General features: G+C 29.4%; 5 protein-coding genes across 6 annotated transcripts in view; 4 read left to right on the top strand and 1 right to left on the bottom strand.

Moving 5' to 3' along the window:
• The window catches only part of LOC123269034, a 48,369-nt gene extending 43,298 nt beyond the window's left edge, over positions 1 to 5,071 (top strand). For both annotated transcript variants that reach the window (XM_044734536.1, XM_044734543.1), the window contains exon 2: positions 3,231 to 5,071. In XM_044734536.1, coding sequence (XP_044590471.1) covers positions 3,231 to 5,003 — 1,773 coding nt within the window. In that variant the 3' untranslated portion in view covers positions 5,004 to 5,071. The remainder of the gene's footprint in view (positions 1 to 3,230) is intronic.
• Positions 1 to 22,545, bottom strand: part of LOC123269113 (protein-L-isoaspartate(D-aspartate) O-methyltransferase-like) — a 111,692-nt gene extending 89,147 nt beyond the window's left edge. The window contains exon 1 of the mRNA XM_044734654.1: positions 22,478 to 22,545. The gene's annotated coding sequence lies outside the window, so the exon portion shown is untranslated. The remainder of the gene's footprint in view (positions 1 to 22,477) is intronic.
• On the top strand, positions 7,716 to 8,911 carry LOC123269131. The gene is made up of 4 exons (XM_044734681.1): positions 7,716 to 7,895; positions 7,982 to 8,115; positions 8,423 to 8,596; positions 8,694 to 8,911. Exons 1-4 carry the CDS (start codon positions 7,854 to 7,856, stop codon positions 8,845 to 8,847), a joined length of 504 nt encoding a protein of 167 aa, XP_044590616.1. The 5' UTR covers positions 7,716 to 7,853; the 3' UTR covers positions 8,848 to 8,911.
• Positions 11,609 to 12,752, top strand: LOC123269134. Its single transcript, XM_044734697.1, has 4 exons — positions 11,609 to 11,769; positions 11,880 to 12,010; positions 12,282 to 12,455; positions 12,538 to 12,752. Exons 1-4 carry the CDS (start codon positions 11,662 to 11,664, stop codon positions 12,668 to 12,670), a joined length of 546 nt encoding a protein of 181 aa, XP_044590632.1. The 5' UTR covers positions 11,609 to 11,661; the 3' UTR covers positions 12,671 to 12,752.
• LOC123274383 lies at positions 16,566 to 17,341 on the top strand. Its single transcript, XM_044741985.1, has 3 exons — positions 16,566 to 16,843; positions 16,950 to 17,086; positions 17,167 to 17,341. Exons 1-3 carry the CDS (start codon positions 16,697 to 16,699, stop codon positions 17,339 to 17,341), a joined length of 459 nt encoding a protein of 152 aa, XP_044597920.1. The 5' UTR covers positions 16,566 to 16,696.
• Positions 22,546 to 23,061: the final 516 nt, after the last annotated feature.

Below are 23,061 nucleotides of genomic sequence, written 5' to 3'. Positions count from 1 at the left end.
ATTCAACACAATAGAGTGTTGATTCAACTCAAATTGTGTAAAAAAAGTCATCAACACAAATTTTTATGTTAAATTTGACGAAAAATTTTTTACTGTGTAGATTACAAAAGGTTAATTTGGATCAAAAGGAAGAAATTATTATTTTTAAGTTATATCTTAATCAAAAACTTCATAAGGAGCGAACAAGTAAATCGAGTAATTTTTAGCCTTAAAAATTATGTCGAGCCAAAATAATTCACAGTAAATCAAGATAACCTTTTGTTAATTAGCATTCTTGGTAAAAAAAATAATTAAACTTGCAATAGAGAAGTTGAGTAGATAAATTTATCAATCTCAATAAAAAAGTACTTTACATTAGCATAATTACTTTTTTAAGGAATTGTAAAAGACGTGTGCATCAAAGATAGTACGGGAAATATAAATAAGACAGAGACAGGGAATCAAGGTCAGGTGAGTTGATATCTTGAGTTGCATGCGGGTCGAAAGCGAAGAGATCGGATGTCCCTGAGGTGGTAAGTTCGACTTAACTATGTGCAAATGTCACACTTTATTGTGGTTATAGTCTGCGAGATGAGCCAAGTTGGAAAAAATATAATTATGCATATATGTATATGGAAGGATATTATCGTGACTTAGATGCATATCGCTCACTATCCCTTTATTAAATTTTTAACGGTATTTATATATAATTTATCGCTTTTTCAAGCTAATATTTAATTAAAATATGCAAGATTTTTTTCTCTAAAAGATTGATTGAGTGATAATTCTCCTAAATGATCGCAATTAGGAACAAGTCGGCACTTTTTAATGGTAAATTAGATTTTTTATAATTAAAATTTTTGGTTAAAAAATTTTATAAATTTTAATTTATTTTTTATTGTAATATTTTGATCGTATCTGATGTGCAGAAATAATGTATTTAGATCGTTGCAATTATAGAAGTGAGTCAACTCTTTTTTATAATGTAATGAACTCATTCTCAGAAAAAAAAGTGATGGGATTTGTTGAGACACTGACGTATAAATCCGGTTATTCTTTTTTGTAACGACGTTTACGTCTTTATTCACGTTTTCAAATAATTACACTCGAAAAATGCGTTACAATTTGTCAAGAAAAAATTTATCTAATAAATGTCACCGTTAAATGCGGGAATCTAATTATTTTGCATCTTATTTGAATCTGACTACAATTTAAAATTTTTCTAATACAGTCTAGCTCTAGACTGTATAGTTATACATATTTTTATAGGATGATTACAAGCCAGTAATAAAATTCACGGCAACTTAATTTGGCTTTTTTAGTTGATTGTAAAAAAATTTTATACTTCCTTTCTTGGAAGCAAAAATTTACGATTTAAAAACTTGTAAAATTTTATCTAAGGTGATAAAAATTGAAAATTATTATTTAAAAAATAAATTTTGTCTAAAAATTTTTTCACCATCTCAAAAAATTTTATCAAATAAAATGTCAATGTAAAATTCACTTTTTTCCTCTAAAAAATTTTATTGTACTTTGTCTGCTGATAAATTCACAGTAACTTATTTTTATATTTCACACACAAACGTCCATCGTAATTTACAGCAATAGCATCTCTGACAGTTTTAAATTAAATTCGAGCAACTTATATCTTTACTCATACAAAAAGAATACGCAATTGTTATTGAAAGCTGAAAAAAACAGTTAGTCTTCCATCTATATCAGTGTCACGGATTTTGCTCGTTCACTACGCATGATTTACGGGGTATGCAGCCAAGTGACTGCAGGTAACTCGTGAACAAGCTTTATAGTCAATTTTATTTGTTATTTTTTTATAACACAAGCTCCATGCCAATTTATTTTTTCTACAACCAAGGTCTATTTTTAACACCCCATTTTACCTTTCATTGCTTGTATAGATACAAATATTAAATTAACATTTACATTTAATTAGATCACTCAATAGTATCCAATAATTTATGACATTAATAAAATTTTATTGCTGTCATCTTGATAATCTAAAATGACTGATCTGCTTGTTTGCAGAATAAAATGGAATAATTAACTGGCAACCTGTCGTCACTAAATAACGGTTGAGGATTACAAATTATTAACAAAAGATCTTTGGTTCAATGATTTACAATGATTTATAATTGAAAACAAGATTGTAATCACCAAATTCATTATGGAAAATTTATTCAAAAATATGACGAAATAAATAAATAATTTATAAAAATAACAAATTTTTTAAAATTGTTCCAATAATTTAATAAAAAAAGTATTTATTTTTTTAAGTCATATCTTTTTCAACAATAATTTCCTTTATTTTCCTAATTATATACACGGAAAAAAGTTAACTGTAATAAATAATAGTCGATTTATAATAAGTAATGATCTGGAAAAAATTACCATTTCAAACATTAAAATCGTGATTTTAACAATCACTTTATAATATTTATCATTTAAATGCTATAATTTATTATTTACATGGAAGAAAATACTATTTCAAAAAGTAATATTCGTTATGTGAAACTCGAAAATGTTAAAATATAATAATTAAGAATTTTGACTTTGATATTTATCATTTCGTACCTAAAAAATGATCGCATGATATGTAAAAAATATAAACTACAATTACTAAATTTCTATACAAGCAACGTCAATATTTACAAAGTAATAATGGTAAATTTTAAACGCAACGCTAAAAATCAAACTATAATTATTGATTTGCTTAGACTGGTAAAATATATATTTTAAGAGTAGAATTTTTACTGTTTCAAATGGTAAATTTTCCGAGTGTGAGACTTTCCCCTTCTCCTCATAGTATAGACTAAATATTGAAACGGGAATTTTTACTATTTGAAACTGTAATTTTTTAAGATGAGAGAGTCGTTATTTACTAAGGTAAAAGCCCCAATAGATGATCACGTACCAGTATATGATCACTCCATGTATCTGTATATCTATATTCACAAATATAGGTATACAAATACATGGAGTGATCATCTATTGGGGCTTTTACCTTATAGTGACAGCTACTAATCACATTTTCGATATTAAATTATAAATTGTGGCTCTTACACTTTCTACATTAAGTTTTGAGATATTTACATTTGTGCCACCCCGATGTCCGCTGTACTGTTTTAAACTATAAAAATTACCCGGAATCCGAGTGAATTTTACAGTTTACTTTTTTCCGTGTTGATGATTATTCATAATAACTAATTATAAAAAATTTCAATTTATGTTTTCAGGTACTGCTCGATGCAGCATTCGTATGGAAGCAGGTAAACGCAGCACCAGTAAAACGTAACGACGTTTCAGCGGGAACTGAATTTTTAAGTGTATTTATAAACGGTGCAATGGCACCAACACCACGACGTCGAGGTTTCAGACGCAACCAGCACTCGATCCAGGACAATGCAGTAGCTGAATCCCGACACAGCGAGGCATCAATTTACCGGATATCACGTGCGCCCTCCAGTCCAAGGCCAACGACATCGCGACCGAGTCACCGGGAAATCGGCGCGAAACTTTACCCAGTTAGCCACAAGTCTTTGGAGCCCCCTAATCGAGAGCACACGCATTTATCTGACGATTTGGGAACAGAAGACATAGTCCGTTTGAAACCTCTTATGTCGGTAACGCATAACCCTTTAAGCGACAAACGGATCAACGGAAACACAACCAAGCCTAAAAGCATCAGCAGAAAAGTTATCGGGGTTAGTGTCACGTCCACAGTCGAGGCGACACCTTACAAAGTAAGAGTTGAGCACTACGACAACGAGCAGCTGACAATGATAACAAGGCCGCCAATTAGCGGGTCTTCTTTCGCCGCAAGTAGCAATTTAGCAGCAACCGGTATTGGAACCGGTACCGCTAAATCGGGCTCGATGATTACTACCGAAACTTCAACCTGGACCACGTCAACTATTCCGACACCCGTAAAAACGTCAACTGTTAAGACGTCGACTCCGATTCCTGCTAAATTAGTCACCGAGGAGCTCACCAATATTGTATCGGAGTCAAACCGCAGCGAGTTTTCAGTGGACGAAGGCCTTCCGCGAACCAGTTGGCGAGCAAGGTCATCTGTGACACCAGAATCGACGATCACACACTCAGTGCCATTTTCAACCTCGTCAAGCTTCCCGAAATCGCAAGAGCACAAAGATTCTCTTGAGATGGCCACTAGCTCAGAGCCTGTCGAGCAGAGTTACGAGCTGCCCGACGAGAACTCGGAAATCCACGAGGTCCAAGATGTCGCTCACCTGCAGGCTCGCAAAGCGGGCAGGCACTACGACAGCTCTTTGTTCAATCAGCCGCCCAAGGTCTATCCCCAACCTTCAAAAATTTACCGAAAACCCTCGCGGATTTACGGAGAACCTGTCAAAATCTACAGTGAGCCGGCAAAAGTCTACGGTGAGCCCGAAAAAGTCTACAGTGAGCCTTCAAAAATTTACAGTGAGCCTTCAAAAATTTACAGTGAGCCTTCGAAAATTTACAGTGAGCCCTCGAAAATTTACAGCGAGCCTGCGAAAGTTTATGGGGAGCCCGAAAAAGTCTACGGAGAGCCTGCGAAAATTTACTCCAAGCCGGCTAGGGTTTACAGCGAGCCTGCTAAGGTTTACAGTGAGCCCGCTAAGGTTTACAGTGAGCCCAGCAAAATTTACGGGCTGGATGGGCAGCCGATTAACCATGAACCCGAAGAAGAGAACTACGAGGTAGATGAGGCTGTGAGTGTTGGCAGCAATGGAAATGTTCACGGTCCTCAAGGGGTCACAGAAGCGCCAAACTCGGGTGCAGTCGACGCTTCTGAAGACGGGCACAACAAAGTTGGGTACGTGGTCGAGGGAAGAAATTATCGCAAGTACCGCGTCGAGGAGCGTACGCCCGACGGATTTATCGTCGGAGAATACGGGGTTGTTAGCCATGATGATGGTTCTTTACGGGGTGTTCGTTACACTGCTGATGGAACCATAAATCCTAGGCTAATTTACGACGCGTTGATGAAATTTCTTGCTCTTTAATTAAAAGAAACTTTAATAATCGCATTACACAGAAAAAAGGCTCTTGAATGAGAAATTTCTTTAAAAAATTAAATAATTAAATTTTTAAAAAATCTTTCGTACAGGATTAGTTTATTAGAAATTTTGTAACCATGTCATTTTTCTCAATATATAGATATACATTTAACATTGGATAATGGCGGCATTTATTTTTCTTTTAATTAATACACTTCAATTAGTCGGGCAAGTGTAGATTTTTTTGAATTAAATTTATCACTAATATATTTACTTTGATCGACAAATTTTTTAAAAATATTCACTGACAATTTTACGAGAAAAATACGGAAATGTATCAAAGTTTGGAGGTTACTCCATAAGACCAATGTTAAATTGCTCAACAAAGTTAATTATTTATTTAAATAATCCGGGAATCTCTTTCAAATTTTCGGAATATATTTAGACATATTTAAACTTCATATCGACGGTCTAATTAGCAATTTGTCTATTTTTTAGAGGGTGATTTTCTAACATTTTGATGTAGTAAATAATCCAATTATAAATTATTTGAATGATTCAAACCAAAATATTATATCTCTATTAGATATTAATGATATTAAATGGTTTTTTAAAGTGATAATAAATTTTAAACTAATTGTTTTTTTCGTACAAATAGAAGATTCTCTAAAATGGAGTTAGACAATTTGCTAATGAGAACGTCGATATTAAAAAAAATATCAAGCCTTTTATCAAAAGTTGCCTTGGTGTTCGTACTACCATAATTATTTAAAAATTTATTTTTATTGAGAAATCTTTTGATCAAGACATCTTTTTTCTCTGTGCAGCGTTTTATAGGGTAATAATATGATAAAGGGAAGTTTAAATGCCGTATTCATATAGGCAATAACGAACACGACTGATTATTATTTTCTTCGCTCTTGCCAACTCAACTGCCTCAACTTGTAATATTAAATAATTATAAATATATAAATATAGATTGTAAGATTTTTTCCCTCTCACCCTTGACAATATGACCTTTTTCATTTTAACAGTAACATGTCTCAATTGCTAGTTTACTTTTATTTTATTTTTTTTTTTTTATAATTCATCATTAATGATTCTTATGAATAATAAAGTAAAGTTAAAGGAAAAAAAAATTCATTAATAACGGTCAATTTTCCTACTTACGGTTTTATTATTACAGAGAAACACGAGATTAAGTTTTCTCGATAATGCCAGATTGAAGGCGTCCTTCTTATTATGCTTTAATATAGTGAGAAATGATGTTCGGTCTACCCTTTCGCACGGTAGATCAGAGTTACGTCGTGACTAGCTCACGGTTTATATCCTCCTACTATATATGTATAGATTACTAAGGATTCGATACTGTGGGATTATTAATAATTGATCGACGCTGATGATCACCGACAAGATGCATACAAGTCAAGAGTGTGTGCGTCTTGTTTTTTGTAGAAACGCTTCTGTGACGAAGAGGCTTATAAATAATAATAAAATTAAACAAAAATAATAATAATTAGCCAACTTGTCGCGGCAGCGTTTCCACTTTTTTTTGTAATTTAAAAAAAAACCCTAGTCAAAAGTCTCAAGTGAGAAATTTTGTGGGGTTCGTAATTGTTATTTTATTTTAAATAATTAATTATTAATTACTTTATTTCAGACTCCTCTCATTACCTCAATTATTGAGATAGTTTTTCTTGCCTTTTATTTAGCAATAGTTGTGATTTTTGTGAAATTTTAAATAATTGAAAATAATAAATTTTACTAAATTATTATTCTAAAAATTTTTTTATAAAATTTTGTATGTGAATGTTCAAGTGGTGCTTGAGATGCAATCGGCAATTGCCATTGATATTTATATTTAACATTGATATGATGAATGTAATTTAATTTATATTTAATATAATGTATATTTAGATTTTTTAACTGTTGGGAATAATGTAAGAACGATAATGTGCTGTTGTGAAATTTAAAATGTGATTAGATGGTAAAATTTCGCAATGCAAGTGTTCTTAAAAGTATTTATTTTATTGAACAAGAAAATTTTTATTTAATTTAATTCTTTTAATAAATTTAAATTAATTTATTGAGTTATTATTATGGTTTACGAAAATTTTTAATTGTAATTATTGAAAATATTTATGGGATAAATAATTTTAAAAATACTTGTATGTACGATGTACGTATTTAGCCATTGGCGACTGATACTCGATTGTAACTTTGTATAAATAATCTGTAATTGAAGACAGTCGAGAATGCTCAAGCGTAATTTTATTTGATTTTTTCAAATATTGTAATCATGTAATTACAAATAACTATTTGGATATTTCAATAATTAAACCCTTTTTTTAAATAAATTGTCATCTGAATCTTGGTTTAAGCTGTATGATTATTTTTAGAGTCATACTTTTTGTAATTTTAGTTAATAAAACTGTCAAAAAATAGTTTTAATTGATATTTAAGAAAAAATGTGCCACTATTGAAAAAATTTTAATAAATTCATCATTTGTAAAAAATTGTTTGTTTTGATTTTATTTTTTTTTTTCCACATTTCGTAATAATTTTTATCGATAACTTAAAAAAACAGGAAAAAGTATTTCGTAATTTTGACTTCTTAAAAAATTACACAATTTGTTTTTTATTATTTCAAGAAAATTTTATATTTTTCCAAGTGAAAAAATTTTATAAACCTTGAAAAATTATATGCCAAAAAGAAAAAAATTGGGAGAACAAAGGCATATAAAAGGCAGAAAGTTATCAGCTATCCAAAATTTTCTATTAAAGATCAAAATATGGGGGCTTTTTATAACTTTGGTAATAATAGGAGGAGCTTCTTCCATCAAGCCAAAATGTGGGATGTGTCCTACTATAACTCCTAAAGACGTTGACGTAACTCGAGTAAGTATTGTTCTTGAAAATATTTTTATTTAATGGTAAATTTTGTCACAATAAAATGAAATTTTACGGCGATATAATTTGTTCAGTTGGTTGGCGATTGGGAGGAATGGGAACGTAGTACTAACGCTAAGGACGAGACTGAGAGTTGCGGAAAATTATCGTTTTCCGCACCCGACGCCAACGGCGATGTAAAATTGATTTTTTCCGCAGCTTCTTCAATGTAATTTAATAGTATATTACACACCTAGGGAAGTAAAGTAAGAAATGTCTCAGATCACATGTAATTGTTGGCCGAGGCGAAGCCGAGGTCAACAAACATGTGATCTGAGGCTTTCTTATTTACTTCCCGTGGAGTGTATACTATTTTTTTGTCCGACGAAGGCGGAAAGCGGCAACTTAGTTTAGCGCAGCGGGACGAAAGTTGTCACTTTCCGCCCGGAGGGCAAAAAAAATATTTTTACTATCTTTACGTCACTTTTTTCTTTATCATTGTTTATAATTTTATTCGATTCTATTGTGTGACCCAGAGTAGGAGGTAATTCCGTACTTGGTGGTATAGCAAGATTTGATCAAAATAAAATAACCATCGATCTTCATTTGCCGGTTTTGGGAATTATCACAAATATGACCTATTACATGCTCGAAAACGATTACGACAATTATTATGTTGTGTGGAGTTGTCAACAATTTAGAAAGGGATAATAAGTTGACAGATGAAAAAATATTTGTATCAATTAAGCATGGTTAAGCTTAAATAATTTTATTAAGGTTCCAAATCTGATTAATATCCATTTTCAGCATACCTACGGTTTATGTCAAAGTTCGAAGTCTAGATTCAGTAAATGGTCTTGAGGCGATAGTTAAAAATGCACTTAAGAAACGTGGTCTTCCAATGGTACAGTTGACCAAAGAAAAACGAGCTGGTTGCGCTGATTGTTTCAGCGACGATTAAAAATTATTTTAATTATTGTACTGGCGATATGTGCAAGCTTAAAATAAATTTGAAATAAATAAATCTCTCGAGAATTTTTATCCTATGACCTTTTTAATTTTAAGCATTAAATTAACTAGATTTTGAGAACAAATTTATAATAGAAAGATATATTTACTAATAAAGCTTATTCACTGAAAAAAATAATCGGTAGAGGCTACCGATTTATATTTACCGAAGAAATCGTTTTTGGGGCTTATAACTAAAGTATAAATGACATGTCAACATGATTTTCATGTGGTAGTAACATAATTTTCATGTGGTAGTAACATAATTTTCATGTGGCAGGCAATCCTTTATTTATAAATTGGTGTAACGTTTTCATTGATGTCGCTTTTTGTTGCTATTGCAACCACTTTGGCAACGATTACCATCATGAGAACGGTTAGATATTATTAATTAAAATTTGTAAAAATATTGATTGATGAAATTTTCGATGATAAACATTTTGTCCAAAACGTACTCAAATGAAAGGTCTCGATGAGCGTAACATCAAGATGAGCTTATTATCTTAAGAAATGTCAATAATTAGGAAATGACGTTGTATTTTGTCCACTAATAATATTTTTAACGATGTAAGCTTGTCCTGGTGTTACACTTATCGAGATCTTCCATTTGAATATCCACACGAATTTTTCATGTACTTTATATATTTTACAAATATGAAAAATATCATATATATAAAATGTATGTAAAAGTCGTGTGCGTACTCAAACGACACTTCTCAATGAGAGTAACATCAGGATGAGTTTATATTTTAAAAAATGTCAATAATTAAGAAATGACGTTGTATTTTGTCCACTAATGATATTGTTAACGATATAAGCTTATCCTGGTGTTACACTTATCGAGACCTTTAATTTGAGTACCCACATCAATTTTTCATATATTTATATATATTGTACACGGTGATTAAGAATTACCTTTACAGCGAAAATATTCCGATAGAGGAGACAATTTTGAGCAGAAAACTCCTGAGTCGTGATTGAAAATTTTGAGTGGTTTCGGAGATATTAAAAATTTTAGTTGACCAATCAGATACGAGATTTAGCATTTAAAAAAAAAGCAAAAGAATAAATAATAAATTTGGCTGCGTTGCGACTTCCAACTTCAAGCTTTACTTTTGTTTTTTTTTACTTTTTTAAATAATTATAATTTCAAAGAATTTAAACGAATGTAACCTTCAAAATAGAATTAATTTTTTAGTTACAAAAATAATTTTAAAATTCTAGAAAGTAATTAAATAAATTGACAATGGAGACAATAAATTGATTTGATGTTTACGATTGAGCGGACAAATTCCAGACTGCTCATTAGGATAATAATAAGGACTTTTATCAGGTGGAGTACCAGGACAAACTCCAGGCTGCTCATCAGGATAACAAGACGAACTTTTATCAGGTATAGTACTAGGACAAACTCCAGGCTGCTTGTCAGGATAATAATGAGGATTTCTATTAAAAAATTAAAAAGGACAAACTTCAGGTTGCTCATCAGGATAATAATAAGGACTTTTATCAGGTGGAGCACCATGACAAACTCCAGGCTGCTTATCAGGATAATAATAAGGACTTTTTTTCGGTAGAGGCTACCGATTTTTCGGTGGAGGCAACCGATTAAAATCGGTAGAGATTACCGATTAGAAATCGGTAGCTGCTACCGAAAAGAAATCGGTAACCTCTACCGATTTTAATCGGTAACCTCTACCGATTTTAATCGGTTGCCTCTACCGATTTTAATCGGTTGCCTCTACCGATTATTTTTTTCAGTGTTAAGTTAGTTTTGTGGATGTAAATATAAAAATAAAAAAAAATTTCAAATGATTTAATTTAAATAATAATTAATTAGATAAATTGTATTTTATGTAAATTACGATAATATTAAAATAATAGTATTGTCTAAAAATAATTTATAAGAGGAATTTTTTTTTATACGAAATCGAAAATTAAATTCTAAAAAGAACTAAAAGCCACTCTCAAGTTGTTTATAAATTATTTGATTAAAAAAATATAATATTCTATCAAATATGATCTTTAATTAAAACGATTGTATTTTTCATAATTTTTCAAATGCATACCAAGAATTATTATAAGTAAAAATATATTTTTATTAATTTTCAACAAACATACTATTTTATTGTAAGTAAATAAATTTTTTTTCATTACTTCAATGTAATTAATTAATTTGAATAAAATATATATAAAAATAAAAGTATAATTTTCAATAATTCAGTTAGAACTTGTTAGGAAATCCGATTTTTTAAGCAAGAAAAATGGTTTTTATTTTTTTCAACTATGGCGTACCGTTTTATAAATTTAGATATTTTTGGATATGATTTAGACATTTTCTATAGGAATTTTTACTCGGCTTGTCCCCTTATAGTTTTTTTATGGGTCTCTAAAGAATAATAATTTTTTTGGCATTGATATGCATATAATGTTGCGCAATCCGAGAATCAGCCGTTAAATTGAAGAAGTATTGAAACAAATGTCGATAAGAAATAAAAATAAAACTTGAATGGAAATTATTACAATAGCCATAATACAATATTGATATTTTTTTTTTCAATTTTAGAAAGACGGGTATTGATCAATAATTTCTTTAATTATTTGACTTTTTATTAACGCATGAATAAACATCAAAAAAATATGTATTATTAAATAACTTTTTAAAGCTGGTATCTCGTAGAAACTAAGTATAAAAAGGCTCCAATCGGCATTATTAAATCACTTGATAAGAATTTCTTACCAAGAAATCACTCAATTACTATACAAAATGTTGTACTATTTGATCGCTTTCTGTGCCATTGCTGGAGCTTATGCTCAAACTATGGAAAATGGTTCTTGTCCGTCGTTCAGAGCCAGCCGTATCAACGCTAACCAAGTAAGTTTTTCATTTTCTGGTTGTTAATTTATTCATTATAATTAATAAGTTCCATTAAAAATAGTTTATTGCAAGTAAATTTTACTCTAAAGAATCATTTGTTTCTTTAGATGGTAGGAAAATGGTACGATTGGGGACGTAGCAGCAATAATCCCTTGAACGGACAAAGATGTGGATACGACAACTGGAACCAACCCTCAAATGGTCAATCAAAATTAGTCCAATCTGCCTACTCTCCATTGTATGAAGACTGCTTTACATAATTTATTATTTCGCGTTACAAATACCATAAGGGCGTATCAGCTTATTATACGCCCTTATGGCACCCGGGTTTTTTTTTTGCATTTCTGCCCGTTTCAGACATAACTACGTCGATTCCCGGAAAAAAAAATTTTATACGCCCTTATGCCTTTTCAAGGGTATTTTTTTCGGGATACGCCCTTATGGTATCAATAACGCGATTTATACTATATTCATTCAAAGATTTTCCTAACAAAAATTTTATGGTTTAGCATCGGTGGTTGGTCACAAATTGTGTCTGACATCAAATTCTACAATGACAACCAATACACCATTTCATTTGAAGTACCAAATGTTGGATCCGTCTCATTAAACCACGCCGTCCTCGACACCGACTACGATAGCTACGTCATCTACTACCAATGTCTCAACCAAGGATCCACCTAGTAAGTATATGGCCAAAAAAAAAAATCAGTTATTTTTCCATGCTAATTACTAATGTTTGGCAAATAATTTTTTTATTATTAGCACCACCTCCCTTTGGATCAAGACCAGAGACCAATACCCAGGATCCCAAGTAGAAAACCAAATCCGTAATACATTGGCTAGACACGGTCTCTCATACGTACCAGTGACTCGTACCAGTCAACAAAACTGCTAATCGAATAATTAATTATATCTAATAATTATATCTTTGAAATTTCGCCCAGTGCCAAATAAATAATAAAATTAACAAAAAATAATATTTTATAGTTATACATTTTATTTATTATTTTTAAACCTTTAGTTTTAAGGCTATAAACATACATTGATAGAAAATTTATGTTGACTCAAGAGATATTTTCTTGATCTAAGAATTTATTTTGGAAGACAAATGATTATTTTGCTTTAAGAATTTCTTGTCTTGATTTAGATTTTCTTGGCTTAAGAGCTATATTATCTTCAATCGATACATTTAAGTTTTTCAATCAAAATAACATTATCGTTTAAAAAACTTAAAATAATTTATCAAAGTATATTTCAAAAACTAAATAGTCTTTAATTGTTATACCAAATAAAAATTATTTCTTGGAAATAAGTAAATTAATTAATTGACTCAAAAAAAAAAAAGCCATTCTTAACACAAGTCGGTAACATCTTGAATCAATGTTATCGCCTATCTTAAACCAAGAGACAAAAATTCTTGAAAGAAATATATCTATATCTAGTTTCAAGAGTTCAAGTTTTGAAGGAAAAAAGTTTCTTGAATCAAGATTGTTTTTCTATCAGTGTAGATAATAAATTAAGATCGTGTTTAATAATTTAGTTAAATGAGCTTATGTTAACTTTTTAGAATCTAATATTATTCGATTTCATATCCAAAAACCTCTTTTGAAGTTATTGTTGGAATGTTATTTTTTTTGACGAGTAGAATTGTATAATTTTTGAGAGGCATGTTTAAACTTTGTAGATTTATTGAGGACCGATGACAATACACTAATTTGATAAGATTATTCCATTTTTCAATTTGCAAAATAAGATTTTTGTTAATTTATATTAATTGTATCAATAGCCGATAAAACAGGAATTGATTTAAATTTTAATTTCCAATCATTATCTTTAACCGATTTATCTAATATTAACAAATACCAAATAGAATTTTAATTTAAAAAAATAAATAGTATTTTGAAAAAAATAAAAAACACTTTTATAAATAAACCAAACTAAGAAGTAAAAAATAAATAATAGTAAAAAACTAAAAAACACGCTTTTTATCGTAAACTAAACTAAAAAATAGAAAATAAATTTTAATAAATATAAATTAATAATAGTGTAAATAAGAAAAAAATGTTTTATTTAAAAAAAAAGCATAGGGTGCTTTTTAAGATATTATTGAAATGGTAATCCTTCTCATATCTGTCAATGAAATATTTATAACTATTGACACCATGCACCCCACGCTTTTTTTACAATAAAACATTTTTTTCTTATTTACACTATTATTAATTTATATTTATTAATATTTATTTTCTATTTTTAAGTTTAGTTTTTGATAAAAAGCGTGTTTTTTAGTTTTTTTAAACTATTATTTATTTATTATTGATATTTAGTGTATGTATGTATGTGTGTGTGTGTATGTATGTATGTATGTATGTATGTATGTGACCCTCTTATAACTTTATGGGCCGATTCAAACCAGTAGGTTTTGAGAAATCTCAAAAAAACTACAAAAAAATTTTTTTGAAATGGCTTCAACGATCACTTCCAAAATCTAATCAGCTCTTAAGATCAAAAAACCACGTCGATCACCGCAAGCCCGGTCAAAATCGGTTGATTCGTTCGTGAGTTATCATTGTCGAAAGAAAACCGAAAAAAGTTTCGGAATTAGATCGAAATTCCTGGCTCGATCGATTTAAACTTGAAAGTTTTATATGGAGCTTTAAAAACTGCGTCAAATGCCGCCAACCGCGTGAAAATCGGTTCATTCATTTAAAAGTTATTGCCGTTTGAAAATTCAAAAAATTGTGTTTTATCAAACTGCTATTAGAGTTTTGAGATCGAAGAGCTCAAATTGACACAAAAATCGTATTTTTGAGTTCGAAGAGCACATAAACGTAATGTGTAGTTTCTAGCGCTTAAGTACAAAATGAGCGGCCCGCATGGAGAAATATATATGTCAAAAATATATGTCGCATATATAATATATATGCCGTATATATTTACGCAAAAAAAAAATATGTCAACATATATTTTTCTCATAGATGCTGACATATATGCAGATATACATGCTTACATATATGTAAACATACACTGAAAAAAAAAATTTCTAAGTTTGAAAATTTTTTTACTCAAATCAATAAAGTTAAATTTTTCAAAATTATTTTCTTAATTCAAGTTAAATTTTTTTCTGTTTATCTCTAGACATTTATATGCACGCATATATGTGAACATATATCTACGCATATATGTGAACATATATGCGGGCATATATTTAGCGCAAAAAAAATATATGTGAAAATATATATTTGCATATATTTTTCGCATATATATTTTTCCATGCGGGGGGAAGTTGCAAGAATGGCCTTTAGGGTCAACCGTCATCCTAATTTTTGTTTTTTTTTTATTAATTGCAAATAAACTACTCTGAAATACCCAGCCATTCGCATTCGGTGACCTACAATTCTTTTGAGGAGTTAAAAAAAAAAAATTTTATTCAATCAATGGATTTTTTCGCAAGTTACCGTTTTCAGGGTTTCATACATGACGGACAGGAAAATTTTTTAAACTATTTTGATGTTTTTTTTTCGTTTCTAATGCACTTAATAAATTTTTTAAAAGTATGGAATTAATCTCCATTCAATTATCTTGACAATATTATGCAAAATATCTTGATTCCGTGAACTAACAATGCTATAATAAAAATTAGGAAAACGGTTGACCCTGAAGGCCATCCCTGCAACTTCCCGCTCATTTCATACCTAAGCGCTTAAAATTGCATTTATGATGTTTTTGAGCTCTTTGAGCTCAAAAGTCTGATAGAAGTTTCATCGAACACTATTTTTTGAATTTTCAAACCGCAACAACTTTTGAATGAATGAACCGATTTTTACGCAGTTGGCGGCATTCTACGCAGTTTTTTAAGCCTCATAAAGAATTTCTAAGTTTCAATTGGTCAAACTAGAAATTTCGAAGTAACTCCGAAAAAACACATTTTTCGGTTTTCTTTCGTTCACGATATTTCTCGAACGAATCAACCGATTTTGACCGGATTGGCGGCGATCGACGTGGTTTTTCAAGGTTGAGAGCTGATTAGTTTTTGGAATCGATCGGTAAAGCCGTTTAAAAGTTATCTCAAAAAAGCCACTTTTGAAAAAATTTTTTTTCCTATTTTTTTTTAGATTTCTCTAAATTTCTCAAAATCTATCGGTCCGAATCGGTTCCAACTTACAGGAAATCTAAGTTTGGCGAAGACCTTTCGACTGACGCCAACTGCGATCAAATCGGTCAAGTCGTTCAAAAGTTATAAGAGGTTTACACACACACACACACACACACACACACACACACACAAACACACACACATAAATGCATACATACATACATACATACATACAGACACCATCGCGGGAATAGTCAGGGAAGCTTTCTAGGACCTCAAAAAGTCGAGAGCTGATGAAAACTCGATTTTCGATAAACGGTGTAAAAACAATAACTTCCCGATTTTTGAAAATTTTCAATTTTCTTAGCGGGAAGTAAAAAATCCTATGAAATATTATGCAATAAGAAAGCAAATTGTTGTACTGAAAAAATTTTGATATAAATTTTGATAAGCTAAATAACATAAAAAATAAATTCAACCGATCGATTATAATTTATCAAGTTGTAAAATATTTGCCTTATGAAAATAACAAATTATAATTCTGACTTTTATGAAAAAATTTGATTTTTTTGCAATCGCTACAAATTTAAATATTGATATAAGTTTAAATTTAGAAAAAAGAGTCCCACTGGTTACTGCAATATTTTTTTAACAGCAATCGGACATTAAACAAGATATGAATAAACAAATTAAATATATATTGCTAATTTATTTGTTATATTCAAAGACCTGCAGAAATTGAGTATAAAAAGACTCCGACGAGCAGTTAATACATCATCTGATACGAGTATCTTGTTCAGAAGACGCTAAAAAATAATCCTGTACAAAATGTTGTACTATTTGATCGCTTTTTGTGCCATTGCTGTGCTTGGAGCTTCAGCTCAAAAACAAACTTCATATGGAGTCACTCAAAATGAAGCCCCAGACTCTCTTTCGTGCCCTAAAGTCCGTCCCTTCTATGTCAACTTAAACCGAGTAAGTTTATCGTTTTAAATTAATTGATTTATTAAAATTCATGAGTTGCATTAAAAATAGTTTGTTGGAATTAAATTTTAGCCCTAATAATTATTTGTTTTTTTAGATGACTGGCAGATGGTTTTTACAATTGATTAGCAGCAACACTGGTCTTCAACATGATACTGAAACTTGCAAACGAGATTTCTGGAACCAGCCTAATGGAAATAAAGCACAAGTTATTTTGTCTGCCTATTCACCAGTGTATGAACATTTATTTTTATAATCTATTATTCATTTTTTATTTAATAACAGATTTTACTAACATAAATTTTATGGTTCAGACTCGGCGGTTACTCAGAAGTTGTTACTGATCTTTCATTTAACGCTAATACATACAACATGACCATCGTAGTACCAATTATCGAAAACATTAATGTCAAGCACTCCATTCTTGACACAGATTATTACAGCTACGCCATATATTACGCATGCATCACCGATGGAAGTAACTCGTAAGTTCTTATAACCAAAAAAAAAGATAATTCTATCAGGATTTTTCATTACTAATTTTTAATGCCTGGCAAATAATTTTTGTAGTGTTCCCGGAATTTGGGTCAAGACACGAGACCAATTCCCAAGATTTTCGGTAAGGAACGTTGCTCAAAATGCTTTGAGAAGAAATGGTTTCCCATACCTAGACTTTTCTCAATCCAGCCAACAAAACTGCTAAAGGAATGATTATATCTTTGATGTCGTTTAAAGTTTAAAACCATATATATGTATGAATATATCCATATATAAACCAAATAAAAAAATAATTAAAATTAACATTTGACTCCTGTATGTTTTATTTATTTTTTTTTTTTTATTAATCTTTAAGTCTTCTAGCTTAAAATATTTTAAGACTTAGAATTTTGATAAGATATTAAAAATAATTTAGGTTGTAAAAAATATATAAGAAATTTTTCTAAACAACTATTTAATAGAAATACTTTTAATTTCATATAATACTTTTAATATATTAAAACTTAGGCTCAAGATCGTTAAATAAAAAAGTTTTTTAGTTCAAGTTATGCATTTAAAATTTAGTCATAAATAAATAAATTATCTTGCTTATAAATTAACCGAATATAAAAAAAAAAAATAAATCATTTGCTACAAAAGAAAATAAAAATATTTAATTTTATGTATAATTTTTATTATTTCAGTCTATTCGAAAGCTTTCAAAGAACTATTACTTTAATTTCTGCACTTATTCTCATTGCAGATAATACCGTCGATTAAATAAAAAAACACTCGTCGCAGAATAAAGGAACCAAATAATTGAATAAAGTAGTTACCTCCAGAGTATCGCGGCAATAAAATGACGTGTAATTTAACTTGATCGATGAATTAAAGGATAACACAAGAGACTCCTTATTGCAAGTTTAATTTACATAAACATATCAGTCGTTAATTTCCAGTTGGGGGATAGGACCTTGATCAGTCTCCATGTGGCTCAAGGCATGGGCGTACTCCAGGGAAATTCTTTTATTTGTGATTTAATGTACTCGAGTATCACTATCTTACGATGACGCAGACGGTAGACCTCCCTCTGATAATCATTGTCCTTTAACGCAGGACCTGGTCATACCTTCCCCATTATTTAACGAGTAAAATTCAGCGCTCGACACTTGTTAATAATTTTTTTAATTTTATAAGCATGTAAAGTTTCATTGTTTTAAACAAAAACTCAACCAGCTACTGGCATGTACACTGTAAAAAAAAACCGGTGTGAGTCCATGCGGTGTACGGTGTTAAAAATTCCGGTGTTAAATTCAACACCGAAATCGGTGTAGCAGTAACACCGGTCGCGGTGTAAATATTTTTTTTCGGTGTTAAATCGGTGTTATAAATTTTCCGGTGTTGATAATATTTTAACTAACACAATTTTTATAATTAAACTTTTTATGTTTAATAATTAAAGATAAATAATCAAAAAAAAAGTTAATATTCAATTTAGAAAGTTTAAAATAATAAAATATAAAAAAGATAAAAGTTTTTGATTAAAATAAATACACTGTAAAAAATTTCGATGTAAAAATGGATCCAGAGCACTCTACATGGCCGTGTAGTGTGAAATAATGGTGTGAAATTCTCTCGGTGTAAATTTTCGATCCGTGTTACTTTAACACCATTATTAAAGGACAATTTTAGGACATCATATAGATAATCGGAAACTCTAAAATAGTAGATTTTAGTAATTATTTCATAACTTTTAAGTATTTTTTTTAAGATTTTCGGAACATTTCTAAGATAATTTTAGAATCAATGCGATTTATTTGAAGCAATTTAGTTGAAATTTTGTCTTTAAATTTTATGTGGAACCTTTTTTGAATAATCTTAAAACATTTTTGTAACTATTTGAAAACAAATTTTGAATACTTTTGAGACATTTTTCGGATATTTTTGAGACAATTTTGGAACATTTCTTGGACAGTTTTAGAGTGTTTTTACAACAAATTTGAAACATTTTTAGAACAATTTTACGACAATTTTGAACGTTTTTTAAATGATTTTCATATAGATAATTTATTTTTGCACAGCTGTAGATTTGTCATGTTTAAAACATCCATTATATTGTGAGAAACATCATGGTTACGATAAAAGTAATTATTATATTGGTCCTAAACATTTAATATTGTAAATACTATTTAACTTGTTGTATAACATTCATTAAATCGATTTCTGCGTAATTTTATAAATTGAAAATTAATTGTGTTTTATGGATCATGTAATATTCATACTCCGATACGGTGTAAATTTATTCTACTGTTACACCGGTTTAACACCGATATCACACCGGATTTTTAACACCGCAAAAGAGCACCGCTACACCGGTGTTAATACACAGGTGTTACATAGCGGTGTTAAAATGAGTCCATTTTAACACCGCTTTTTTTACAGTGTATATTAGCCAAGAATTTAAATTATTTAATAACTAGGTTGGTAAAAAAAATAATTATAATTATTTCGCATAGCTGGAATTTTTTCTCAGCATCTTTAAATACATTCCCAATTATATTGCACGTGTTCATTTAAACTTTGTATTGCTTTATATATTTATTCGCTTCGATTTGATTTTTTTTTATTTCTTTTGCTCTCGAGTTACTTGTTGTTATTGTAGTTATTGCACAACAAAATCACAGTGGGCCTAAGTAATGTAATAAAAGGGAAGGATCGCGGCTAAGATATTCGTGTATCGGCTGTAAGTGCTCGGAGCTTTAGCTTTTTACACGAATACACGTTTATACAAAAATATAAATCCTGTACGAATTATAAGAATGAAAAAAACGAAGATCGTACTATGTTATTCGAGAATAAACGCATGTTATGTAACTTGGTGCTGTCTTGGACACACACTTACTCGTAAACAACCCCTTGTGCAATGACATTTAATTAAACAACTAAATTGACAAAGTCAATTATTGAGTGAATTATAAATTAAATAAATCATGTTGTTTTATTATTTAATTTAATTCAATTCAATATCCTTCTTATGATTTATTATTATTGTATTAATATTGAATATTTTCATTACTCTAGTTCTAAATTATTGCGAAATATTTTATCTTTAATAATTTATGAGATAAAAAAGTAACGATCGATTCGAGTGAAAAATTATCCTGTACCAAGCTAAAGACTTTAGTCACGCAATGTCAAAGTGCACTTTAAGTAAATTATTAAATTTTATTATTTAAGCTCAGTATTAATTTAATTATTTTACTGAATAAATATTAATATTCACATAAATTTTGTTATTTTTACTCAAAGCGTACACAGAAAGAAAAATTTCTTGACTGGAGAACAAAATTCTTGGCTCAAGAAAATTTTCGGGTCTCTGAAGAAAGACCGAAGTTATTTTGGCCGAAGTAAAAATTTTTGGAGAAATTCTATTTTTGGTGGAAGTCATTTTTTCGTCGTTCAAATTATCATTAATACTTGATACAATAAATTTTTATATTTGATCAAGATTTTTAAATACTTTAGGAAAGCAGCGCCACCTACTTCAGCTGAGAAAAAAATTTTCTCGCCTTGAGAAAATTTTTCTCTTGAATATTTGATACCCATTTTATATTATTATAGCGTGCAATTATACATATTGAATGAAAAAAATGATTCAATATTATTTGATCTTCTCATTTGACATGTTAATCAATAAAAATATTAATGAAAATTTACTTCTATCTTTATATTTAACTTTTTGGAGCAAGAGAGAAGTTTTCTCAAGACAAGAAAATTTACTTCTATCAAGAACTAAATTTTTTGAAGCTTCGAGGCTGAATTTTCTCAAAACAACAAGATTATCTTGACTTAAATAAATTTTCTTGGATCAAGATACGTATTTCTTAAAGCAAGAGAATTAATTTTGTTGGAATAAGTGAAATTTCTTATGTCAAAAAAAAATTTTCGCCTGAAGGAAGACCGGAGTTGTGTTGGCCGGAATAAAAATTTTTCGAGATATTCTATTCTTGGTAGAAGTCATTTTTAGATAGATTTTTAGATACTTTAGGGAAGCAGCGCCACCTAATTCAGCTGAGAAAAAAATTTTCTCGCCTCAAGATTTTCTTGACTTAAATAAATTTTCTTGGATCAAGATACGTATTTCTTAAACCAAGAGCATTAATTTTATTGGAATAAGTGAAATTTCTTGTCAAAAAAAAATTTTTTTTTCTCAAGAAAATAATCAGGAAGAAAAATATTTTTCTTGGCTCAAGTGAACCTTTTTTTCTGTGTACTTGAACAGTCTAGATTATTTTGATTTCAAGTTCAACCTTATGCAAACAATTTTTTTAAAATAAATTATTCATTATGATTACATAAAATTATTTACCATGCTTTCCTGAAGAGATTAATATAAAAAAATGGATTATTTAATTTAAATTATTATATTTTCAGAAGTCAAACATCAAAAAATTGAAGACCGCCCGAGGGCTGACAGCGTCTGACAACAGATTGTCAAGAGTTTTGATCAACTATAAAGCGATGTAGGCGATTAAAAAATCTTTGTATAAATATGTATTAATAAAATCTACTTGTATTAAATAATAATAAAAAAAAAATAAATAAATAAATACGCCGTGTAAGATGAAATATATTGAAAATATATAAAAGAAAATAAATTAGAAGTACGTGTGGCGCCATGAAAGACGAAGTATTCAGGCGTGTACCCATTGCGATAAAATAAAAATAAATGGTTAAATAAAAGTGGGAGAACACGAAAAGCCCGTTAGGTATGCACATGTATTTTTGGTCGACGAGGGCACTGAACGTCCTTGGTCCTGCGTATGGTTCCGTTTATGCCCATGCTTCTTATATATACCGAGCTGGACGATACCCTTTTATTCCAGTAATTGGTTTGTGCTTTCACGATAAAATCCACATTTGCATTCGACAGAATATAAATAAATTTAAGATACTTTTTATCATCTCTGGGCTAAATTTTTATCATTACAATAAGCTTCGTTACTTCATCTTGATAAATTTATTATTAATTGTCATTGCCATAAGGATTCAATAATTTTAATCCGATAGCAAATATTATTAATTGCTTAATTATTGGCTTATACAAATAAATAAATAAATAAATTGAAATGTTCTTTATTGACTCACTGTATTTTATCCGCATCAATATCTTCATCTCCAACATGATACTCAAAATAGCAGACAATTTTTATAATAATAAAATTAGCCGAAGTTTTTAATTTTTTTTAATTATTTAATTATAACTAAACAATATTTTTTTTTAAATTGCACTTATAGTTTTTAAAGGTTTTTACAAATAAAAAATTTTTTTATAATAATTTTTTCAATAATAAAAAATTCTTAAAATTTTTAGATGTCAGCTAATTTAATTTTCATCAATTTTTTATGAAAATTAAATTAGCCGACATCTCAAAATTTTAATAATTTTTTTTATTGAAAAAACTATCACAAAAAAATTGAAATAAAAAATTTCACATGTAAAAAATTTGAAAAATTATACGCGCAATTTTAAAAAATTTTATTTTACTTGTAATTTAATTGATGAAAAATTGTTAAACGTCGGCTAATTTTAACATCATTATTTTTTTTACATATTTTAATGAAAATAAAAGTAGCAGACAGCTGACAATTTTCAGAATTTTTTTTATTAATAAAATTATTACAAAAAAATTAAAAGAAAAAATTAAACATGTAAGAAATTAAAAGAACTA

The sequence above is a fragment of the Cotesia glomerata genome, linkage group LG1, assembly GCF_020080835.1.
Source record: "Cotesia glomerata isolate CgM1 linkage group LG1, MPM_Cglom_v2.3, whole genome shotgun sequence".
NCBI classification, from domain to species: Eukaryota; Metazoa; Arthropoda; class Insecta; order Hymenoptera; family Braconidae; genus Cotesia; species Cotesia glomerata.
The sequence above is the reverse complement of the archived record's forward strand: the minus strand, read 5'-3'. Positions and strand labels throughout refer to the sequence as shown.